The sequence below is a fragment of the Herpailurus yagouaroundi genome, unplaced genomic scaffold (genome assembly GCF_014898765.1).
Source record: "Herpailurus yagouaroundi ecotype Mexico unplaced genomic scaffold, PumYag 181, whole genome shotgun sequence".
In the NCBI taxonomy this organism is placed as follows: Eukaryota; Metazoa; Chordata; class Mammalia; order Carnivora; family Felidae; genus Herpailurus; species Herpailurus yagouaroundi.
Window position 1 is genome coordinate 25,540,952 of NW_024412412.1, and position 10,652 is coordinate 25,551,603.

The 10,652-nt window shown below is 40.6% G+C and overlaps 1 protein-coding gene across 2 annotated transcripts in view; it reads left to right on the forward strand.

Moving 5' to 3' along the window:
• Positions 1–10,451, forward strand: part of LONRF1 (LON peptidase N-terminal domain and ring finger 1) — a 37,962-nt gene extending 27,511 nt beyond the window's left edge. The window contains exons 8-12 of one of the 2 annotated variants that reach the window (XM_040490131.1): positions 1,354–1,475; positions 3,682–3,840; positions 3,951–4,113; positions 6,665–6,817; positions 9,132–10,451. In XM_040490131.1, the coding sequence (XP_040346065.1) occupies positions 1,354–1,475; positions 3,682–3,840; positions 3,951–4,113; positions 6,665–6,817; positions 9,132–9,290 (756 nt within the window). In that variant the 3' untranslated portion in view covers positions 9,291–10,451. The remainder of the gene's footprint in view (positions 1–1,353; positions 1,476–3,681; positions 3,841–3,950; positions 4,114–6,664; positions 6,818–9,131) is intronic. The other variant, XM_040490132.1, reaches the window with a different exon arrangement.
• Positions 10,452–10,652: the final 201 nt, after the last annotated feature.

Sequence of the window (10,652 nt, forward strand, 5' to 3'; positions counted from 1 at the left end):
AATGGCTGATCCAAAACCATGTATTTATAAGACTCTTAAAACCAAATGCTGGGTTACCTACATCCCCCAGAAATATTGTACAATTTAGATTCCTATTCCCCCCAAATTAATACACGAGTATTATATCTACTATTTAGCCCATTGGTTTTCAAAATGTGTTCCCCTGACGAGCAGCATCTGTATTACCTGAGAACTTGTCACAAATTCTCAGACCCCCACTTCAGAGCCGCGACATCACGAACTCTGGGGTGGGGCTCAGCCATCTACTTTTCAACAAGCCTGATTTCATGCTGAAGTTTGAAAACCACTCCTGTTACCCTTTCCCAACCTCTCCCCCTTCCTCCTCCTCCATTCTTCTTGGATAATGACAAACCCTTATTTTTGCTGCAACTGCAGATTAAAAGTATGTGGCTTCTCTTTATCTTCTGATTGTCTCCCAAGAGTCATTCCTAACTTTATTATATGGGTTATTGTTCCAAAATTCTGTACCCACGTCCTGACCTGGCCCCAGCCTTATGCAGTTTTTTAACTTACCTACAGAAACATGTCTTTTTGTCCATGGAATACAGTGCGGTGTGTGGTAACTGCCTTTTATGGGATAAAGGCAGTAAAATTGGGCTTCTCGGGAGACAGAAAAATTAAGGCAGACTTCATGAAAAAGGTAAAGTTGGAGCCAGACCTTGCAGGCTAGGCAGGCTTACAGGCTGGAAGGAGAGGGATGGCTTTTAGCAGTTGGAATAATGACGCGGAAATGCAAGTGGCGGTCTTCCGGAGTGTTAAGGGAGTGGTACAAAGGTACCATTTTATATAGAGTTGGGGGGTGGATCGTGTAGGAAAAGCAACCTCTTGATAAGGGTCTGAGTGACAGTGGGTGACATGGGAAGGAAAATCGTCAAGAAAAATGATCTGGAGACTCGGCCACCAAAACTGGGACAAAAAGAATAGTTTCACTTTTCCTAAATAAAGGCAAGTGTATTATTTTCTTTATTCCTTAGCTTATTTTTTTTGGTTCTCAGTTACAATGCTAGTCTGAAGTACCCACGAGCTGTCAGATAGAAATTGGCCTTTGGTTTGGGAGAGGGCAGGGCCTCCTGCTGCCCAGAAAGGATTTGAGGTCGTAGCAGGACAAGGGTCTTCTGGACGGTGGTAGTCTCCACCGCAGCCACGTGTCTTCAGTGCTTTGGGGCAAAGCCTGCACAGATTGACCTGTGTGGCATCACTTGTCACGTTCTTCCTCACAAATTAATTCAGAATCGACTGTATAAATATGTAATAAAGGCTTTACTATGAACTGTTTTGCCTGTTTTCTGCTGTAGGAAAAGTACTGGAGTGTGAAATAACACTGTCTTTTAGTATCTAGCAGATAGGAGGTACTGTGTGACACAGCTGTTGGAAGAATTGATAGTGAAGTATCTGCCTGATGAGCTGTCTGAGAGAAAACAAATATATGATGAAGAAACTGCTGAGCTGTCACAGTAAGTTTCTTCTCATAAAGCTAATGTGATCAAGCCCCGAGCCACCACCCTTTAACACAGTAAGGAGAGACCTTCTCGCAGCCAGCTGGATCCTGTCTCGAGTTCAACCTAGTGTAGCCCCAGGCTATTTTCAACAAACACGGGTCAGGTTCCCCTCTCCTCAACAGACAGAAGTTTTTAAAAGTTCATTTGGTAACTTCCAGATGTTCCACTGGGGGTTGTTGACTCAAGCCCTTTGCACCGCAGTGGCAGTTTCGGTGGAGGAGGAATTTCCTACGGGACCTCAGGCAGTGGAGTTGGGAACTGAACCCTCAGGTACCAGGCAGGGTTGGCAGGAAGGTGGAGCATAAACGGCCTGGACTGGCAGCTGCTTTAGCCAATGAGAGGTCGGGAAGTGGGTGGGATCTTGAGGCTGAAATTGGTAGGAGTGGCTTAGGGGCCAAAGTCTCAATTAGTCAAGATTACCAGTAGCAGATTTAGTGTCGGGAGGTAATTTAGGGATGGAGTGGTACAGACCACTACTGAGAGCGAACACGCACTGGCTAGTTGGGGCTGGGTAGGTTGGACCTGGTTTTGGTGCTTTGTATTCTTTCTTCCTTGTCCTTTTCTGACGTTCTTTTCCCTTCCTGTCTTTCCCTCTTGCTCAAGTCACAGGAGTCTCTTTAAATTTCTTTCTTGCGTAATTTCTTAACTTTCTCTCTCTTTCACTGGACACACCAAAGAAACAGAACTGCACATTTTACATGCCGTGTTTATGTAATAGATTCTGGAAAATAATGGAAACACAAAGTTATTTTTTTCTTACTTTCTAAGAAAAAGTTGTACTTGCAAACTTAGTATGTGTCCACCAAATGTCTTCACTGGGCCAGTGCCCTTTGATAGTAGAACGGTGTCCATTCTTCTAAGTTGGTACTGATTCGTCTTCCATGATACTGATATTTCATTGTGATTTTGATAGAAAATGTCCTGATATGAGGATTATGAACTTTCTTGATCAACACTGCCAAAAGCTGGTTACAGGAAAGCCGCAGATATGCTTTTGAAATCTTAAGTATAGTGACTGCAACCAGACTCCCGGCAGACGAGTGGAATCGGCAAATGACAGATGAAGTCATCACATGAGGGGGGCTCAGTGTGATGCAGAGAAGCTTGAGGGAGTCTTGGTTACTTACTACCAGGGCTGTTTTATGGGGTGCTCATCTTAAGTACTCATCCCCTGGTACTTCAGAGTTTTGCTGATTAATATTTGTCAGCAGAAGAACTGAAAAAGACCAAATGGAATGCTTAGTCATGGTAGATTACACATTTTTTAAAAGAGGAGCTAATACTTGTATTACTTTCACATAATTATGTCATTTTGAAGAAAAGCTAGAAGATCCTGTAAATAAGCAGGGGTGACAAAGGTCATCTATAACCCAAAAGGAATCACCGTTGGCATTTCGGCATGTATCCTTCCAGATTTTAAGATGTGTAAATACATTTTCAACAAAAGTGGGATCTTTTTTTCCATATCAACGTGTGTATGTGCACACACACACACACACACATATATCTTCATTTTATGGTTATGTCAGTTTATTCTAAGTTTTGGTTACTGTACACAATGTTACAGTGAGCTTTCCTTTCAAGTACTTGTACAAGTTTTTCTAGGAGTTTAAAGGATATGAACTTTTTAAAGGGTCGGCCAGATTCTTCTTTAGTTTGGTTGTACTGTTTGAAACTGCCCTCAGCCCTGCCAGTTTTTCCCATGCCCGTGCCAGAACTGGGCAGTACTGCTGTCCTCCTCCTTTCCTGCCAATCTGGCAGTGAAAAATATTCTGTAATTTTAATTACCTAGAAAAAAGGTTACTGAGTTATGTTTTTGATCGTGAATTTGAAAATATTTTAATGCACTAGGAATTTTAATGATTTGCCTTTTGTGGACTGTGGGAGCCCATTTTTTTCTTATTATCTATAAGGAAGAGTATTTGATGGATAAAAGACTAACTGTTCTAAATATCTTAAACAGATTAATACAAAATACAAACAAAAGTTTGTATTAATACTAACTGTACTCCTGCTTCATAAAGATACTTAGCTCTGTATGACAAGCTGGTATCTTAAATTCAGATTTAGTTTTATAAATAGATGCTGATGAGTGTTGCAAGCTTCAGTCATTTTTGTGGTACGTTCTGATGGATGATAATGAGACTTTTTTCCTCTTCAGCTTGACCAAGAATGTTCCAATATTTGTTTGCACTATGGCCTACCCTACTGTGCCTTGCCCTCTTCATGTATTTGAGCCAAGATACAGACTGATGATTCGAAGAAGTATACAAACTGGAACTAAACAGTTTGGGATGTGTGTTAGTGATACCCAGAATAGGTATGTTTTTGTACAGAAACATTTTTGTTTACATTGGAACTTGCTTTGAATATTGAGAATTTGCATGCTTGTTACTTGAACTTTGATATTAATCAGAAGTTTTCTTTTAGTTTTGCAGATTATGGGTGTATGCTACAAATTCGGAATGTACATTTCTTACCTGACGGGAGGTCTGTGGTTGACACAGTTGGAGGAAAGCGGTTTAGGGTCTTAAAGAGAGGAATGAAAGATGGATATTGCACTGCAGACATTGAATATCTGGAAGATGTTAAGGTATTAAATGCTTCTTGAGCACACCTCGGGGTACTCTGTCCTTGGCATTGCACAGGCTGATAGTCTAGGCGCATACAACAGTTCTTTGTCCTAGAGACTCTGGTCGATACTTACACAAGTTAGCTCCCAATTAGCTTTTGCTTATCTTGCTCTCACTCACGGTGTGTCAACTTGGAAGAGTCCAGAGCACAGATCCTCTTCATTTCTGCAGGCTCCCCAACCAACGTGGTGCCTAGAGTGTATGTGGGCATGGTGGGCACTTAACAGCAGCAATGGATTGAATTGAACTTAGAACCCATCTAGGTTATGAAAGCTGCTAATCCCTGCCCTTTTTAATCGAATCTATTAGTAGGCAAACACATGAAAGTCTTTAAAAACTGTTCTGTATGTATCTGACATAGCCTTAATGACAACATGGACACAGTGAAAGTACTGTCACTAGCCTCACTGGTGAGATCTTTCCTGGAGTGTGTTATTGTGATAACCTTCTTGCAAAGGGTTAATGTGGGCCTTTTGATGATTCCAGTAATTCACCATCTGCAGTTAGTTTAGGTACCAAAAAAATGATTTGTGATGCTATGAGTGGCATCAGATGAAAGGCAGTTTCTTTTGGAAGGGCATTATAAAACCATTGATCATATGCTCTCCCTGTTCATTGATTTGGGCCCTTCATTTTAATCGTTTATTGAACGCTGGCATTACAAACATTAGCTCTTTGAATTTTCAGAACTCTGAGATCCTTAGATGAGGAAAGTCAGATCTAAAAGTGGTACCTTAGATCCTCTAGGTAGAGTCATAGAAATGATTTAAAGCTAGCTCTCTGGCCCCAAGTGCTGTGCTTCATCATTATGCCATATTGCCTCTCTGATCAACTTGATTGGGCTGATATTTCCTGTCCTGTCTTATGATTAAGATGCTATGGGGAGACTTTTTTGTGCAGTAGGCCAAAAGTGTTGTGGAAGTTGAAATTTTGAGCTGATTGATAGTTTCTGTGCCTTAGGCATGCTTAGTTAATGGAATCATTTGCTAAAGGCAATATTCTTTGTAAGTTTACATCTTCACATTTGGATTTGATGACACAATCCTCTGAGTATATGGCCAACCATATGCCTAGATAGAAATATAGGACAATAGAATAGCATCTTGAAAGCATTATGAGTTTGGTGTTTAGAAACTCTTTGCTGTCTTTGCAGTCTTAGGAATGTCTAATAATTTTTCCTCCTCTTAATGTCTCATCTTTGTAATGATTTCTTGTCCCTTCCTTCTGGAAAAGCTTCTCAAATTTTCTTTATAAGCAGTCTTTTTTTCCCTTAAAGTTCTGCCTGCTTTTTAGCCAGCTCCTTTTTCCACGTCAGACACTTGTCATTTGTGTCGTTCCTTGTTTTCTACAGCCCATGGTTTGTTTCCTTGAATTCTGTAAGGGTGCAACGTAGAGGTTTTCTTTAACAAGTCACAAGTTTATTTCCAGCTCCTGTCAAGACCAATGTGTGTTAGCAGGGGACTGAATCTTGTATAGTCATTGCAAGAGCAGAAGTCTTCAACTGGCTCCTCTACCTTTTCATTAACCCAATTTACCAGTTTAATCATAGCTAAGTATTTAGCTCAGTGGTATTAAGTACATTCACAGTATTGTGCAAAAGGCAGGTGCTTTTTAGTTTTTTCATTTCACATCTTTCAGAAATAAAAAGTATGTGTTCAGAGTCCCTTTTATAGTGAGTCATTCTTGAAGTATGAAAGGCTGAGTCAGGCCTGGTATTTGTTCAGATGAGTTAATGTATGTGAACTAGAGCCCTCCCCGGCACATAGCAAGTGGGCTAGAAGAGCGTGCTACAGAAATCAATAGAAGATGGAGGAGTTAATGCTCTATTTCATCTCCTGTGTCCTGTGAGACTACTACTTCTGGATCTGAGGCTGCAAAGCTGATGCATTTAATTTTATGTTTGTAGTTTGGTGATCTGAAGGGTGCAAGGAGGAACGATGGAGGTAGCCACAGCCTTGCCTTTATAGAACTTCCTCCTTGCATAATTTCTTCTCTTGTCTTTTGATATACTGGTTTTCTATGCTAAGATTCTTGTTGTGTTTTGACTCAGTTCCCTGGTAAAAGGTGTACTTATGCTTATTGTCCCTCCTGTTACCTGCTTTCTGCCATGTTCTCTCTGCCTGAAACCTCTCCCAATCTTCCCTCTTATTGTAGTGAAGGTATTCCTTTCTTGTCCCACTGCTTTCAAAAACCATCAATGCAGAGAGACAAAAAGGAATTCCCAACTCACTGTCAGTTGTACCCCTCCCAGCTGGAGGCCGGCCGTAGGGTTCCGCAGTATTGCATTGCTTCGGTGACGAGGCCAGGTGGCGGTCACACCTTGTGGTGTCTCTTTAGTCTGGCCATTGGCGCTTTGTGAGGCAGTAGCACAGGATATGTATTGCGTAAGAATACTCTGATCCAGCACTGAAATTGGGATTGCCTCTTTTTACATTTTTATTTTTGCATTTCTGTTGGGTTAGTGATCTGGACCAGGGGGACTAGATGCAAGTCTTACTGTTTTGTTTCTAGGTTGAGAATGACGAGGAGATCAAGAATCTCAGACAGCTTCATGACTTGGTATACTCACAAGCCTGCAGCTGGTTTCAGAATTTGAGAGACAGATTTCGAAGCCAAATTCTTCAGCACTTTGGCTCAATGCCCGGGAGGGAGGAAAACCTTCAGGTATGATGGCTTTGATGTTGTTTCCAAAAGTCTCACTTTTGTTTTTAGCAATGGGTTTTTAAGTTTTTTTGTTTTCCTTTTTGCACAGCCTTTTCATTGTCCCCACTGTCTTTACAGTGATGACCGTATTTCCAGAGCAGTGCTGTCTGCTGCTATCTGTAGGGGAAGGGGATGGACAGAGCTGGGAGCTGAGGGGTCCATAGCTGTGACTGCACAGAAGGAGAAAGCCCTTCACTGAGGATTTGCTCAAAGGCGGGATAAGGAAATTAACAATGGGACATTACAGTAAATTATTGGGAGATCTTTTTTTCACCTCTCCTTTTCTCTCCAGCTTTTTCCCTTGTGTCTCTTCATGTTTAATGCTTCACTCCTCATGAAATTATTGTTCTGATGGTCTTGTTCAAGTGCTTAGGGGTGACGCTTAACTTTCTGTGCAAGCAGATCGGTGTGGTAGGCACTGTAAGACGCACAGAAAGACGACTCTGGAAAATCTGATAGACTGATCAAAGCGCTAACTTTTAGACAAGCATTTTGAATTGAATAAAATGGTTATGGTCAGAAGGTAGATTACATAATGGAATGGCTATAAATATACGGAGATGGAGAGAAAACAGCCCACTGTGATGGACACTGCCTCTCATTCTGGTTTTCAAAGGTTGGCCTCAGTCTGTCTGAATCCCAATTGAGTCCTTCACCTGAACTTGAAATTATAACATCAGATCATCTCTAAACTGAGCACTCATTCGGTGTCGTACATATTATCAGTTGCTCATGTTTGTTTTATTCTGGCTTCCTAAATCTGATTAAACTTGATAGAAATAGCCTTTGCTAAGCATAAAATTGAGTAAGTACATCTTAAATGTAAAAACTTTCACCACTCTTGCCTTTTATGATTCAGCCCTCTACCACTGCTTTGTTGGTAGTATTGTGAGTCAGGACTTGGTCAGTGAAACAAAAGCAGCCACTCTTGCATAATCCAGGCACGGAGGGTGTGCTGTGGGATGGAGGGCTGATGCAGCTGTCTGCAGAGCTGGAGGAGTGAAGATGAGGGTCATCACGGAAGGAGGATGGGGTACCTGACACAGGGGAGCACTGTGCTTTTCAAGAACTTGCAGGGAAAATTTCGTATTTCTTAGGAGTACGAGGGAGGTACCCACCAGTATCTCTCAGTCTGGAGCAGTGTAGCAGGTGGTTAAGAATTCTCTGGAAGGCTCCTGCAAATCTGCTGACACTTGGCAACAGTCTCCAGTGAACAATGGCTTCTTCTCTTCCAGCTTCCACATTTCACGGGATTATGCCTCTCCTAGGCCAAGTCTAACCCAGAACCATGTGAGGGAGAGGATTCTGGGAAATGTTTCTGACCTCTCTGAAATGCAAGAAGGATGGCATAGTGATGCTGAGTGGACAACAGATAGTACACAACTACAGAAATCTAGTGTGATTCTAGAGGGAGCTTACTGAGATCAGGAGCTCCTTTTGTCATTCTGAAACTTCAGGTTTCAGGTTCAATAAAAAGCAATTCGGTGTGCAACAGAGATGGCTTAAAAATTCTTTTGTATAAATTCCAAGTTCTTTCAATGGCCACTAGTCAGCCTTTGCAACATCAGAAGGACTTCTTTGCTGGAAATGTTTATTTTTCAAACAAAACTAGAGGCTGAGACCTTTTCTTATGTCTTGCCTAGGATCTTACGTCTTGCCATGGTTCCTTGGAGACATTTTTAAATATTAATTAACTTAATGCTTTAAATATGTGTTTTCAGAAAGTAGTTCTGAATTAGGGCAGTTTTGCCCCCTTGGCATATTTGGCAGTGTCTTGTTCTTTGACAGTTGGGAGATGCATCATTTCCTATACTTTTAGCAAGTCTTTTCTAACTTTTTTCCCTTGCCGCTTCAAATTATTTGTGGCTCTATCAATGTTTCACTCCTCATGAAATTGAAGATATTTTGCACTGTCACAACTGGGAGGTGCATCTTATTGGATAGAGGTCAGAGATACTGCTCAACATGCTTCAGGAGCACAGGACAGTTCCCGCATCGAAGAATTATCCAGCCCCAAATGTGAGCAGCCTGAAGTTGAGAAACCCTGCATTCAGGCAGTGCAGGGGACAGAGTGTTAGTCATGGAAGTCAGGTCTGGATTTCAGTCTTGGACAATTCACATTTCTGGTCTTTAGTTTCCCCATTTTATAGGGACATAATAGCCTTCCTTCCATGATCACTAAGAGTTTGAGATAGGATCGGATAATCCTATGAGCACTGTTTTTGTTACATAGACGTATATTGTATTAATACTGTAAACTGTTGCTTATTTTTAGGCGACGCCTAATGGGCCCGCGTGGTGTTGGTGGCTTCTTGCAGTTCTTCCCGTAGATCCCCGATACCAGCTATCGGTTTTGTCAATGAAGTCTTTGAAAGAACGGTTGACAAAGATACAGCATATACTGACCTATTTTTCTAGAGACCAATCTAAGTAACTGCTTGGATCTTCCTTTAAAGTTACCCTAATCTGGCTGTGTTGACAGCCAGATTGTCTGCTGCCTTTTGCACATCCAGTGCTGGTTTGAGAAATGTAACGAAACTTTTTTTTCCTTCAACCTCCTGAATCATGTGGTTCTGCAAATGATTACCTTCAACTAGGACTTAGACCACTAAGAACTTGCACAGAAAAACACGCACTGAATGTGTGTTAAACCTCTACATTGTGATGAAGTTGCACTATGTACCATATTCTAAAAACGAAATGAGAACTGTGTGTATGTGGGGTGTGTGTGTGTGTGCGCGCGTGCATTTTCTCTGGCTTTAAAATTTTAAAAGAAAAAAAAAAGCCATAGAGAGCAGAACTTGCTGAGGGTTTTTATTGCCCAAGTTTACAACAATAGCGATACAAGTTTTTGCAAGTTGAATTTGCCTCAGATTTATCTGTCCTAATGCTTATATTTGCACAAGTATGTAAACTATGGTATTGAGTATCACTCTTTGTTGGAAATACTGCTCTTGCTGAACTGTCTTGACCATTGACTATGACACAGTTTCTTATTTATGTAAATACTTGCATCCTAGCGGCCAACAGGCTTTGGATGCAGAACCTAGAGCCAGTTTTCAGGAACAATTGCAAACCTGCCATGGTACTGTGCATCTATTCATAAAACACTTAAAACTGTGAAAATATGGTTTACATTTAATTGTACATAAAGGTAAATGGAGAACTCAATTCAGTACCAGTTAGTTTGTGCATTTTAGGGGGCTTTTCACATCAACTGCCCATCAATATAATTTATAGTTTGACATGATGTGTTTAAAAAAAAAATATTACGTAGTATAAACCCATTAAGGATCTGGGGGAAGAGAAGAAGCTTAATGTAGAAGTAAGCTTTTAAAGTATGTTTTATTTTTTAATTCTAGTCTTGGTGCAGATGTTAGTTATGCCTTATTCATATCACAATTAGATCACCATGCTGTGACATGGTTTATATTCATGCTGCCCTAGATACTTTTGTAATTATTTGTTGCAAACTTGTGACTGTCCCGATTAACTTTCTTTTATGTAAGTACTTTGTAAAAGTTTCTTAAACTTTTGCTTTTGCTTATTTAATTTTGAATAAAAGCTAAATTCATAATTTTTTTCTTAAATTTTAGGTCAGTATGAAAGATGAGTTTTGCTTACTGTTTACTTTTTTTTCTTGGCAGTATCTTAAGGAGACTTCAGGCCCTAGAACAATCCTTTAAAGTACTATTGGTTCAACATTTAGAAAAAAGCCATGTCCCTTTAGGATAAAGATGACATTTTTCATGTTACCCTTATTTGACACCATTAAACAGAACTGACCATTTCAGGC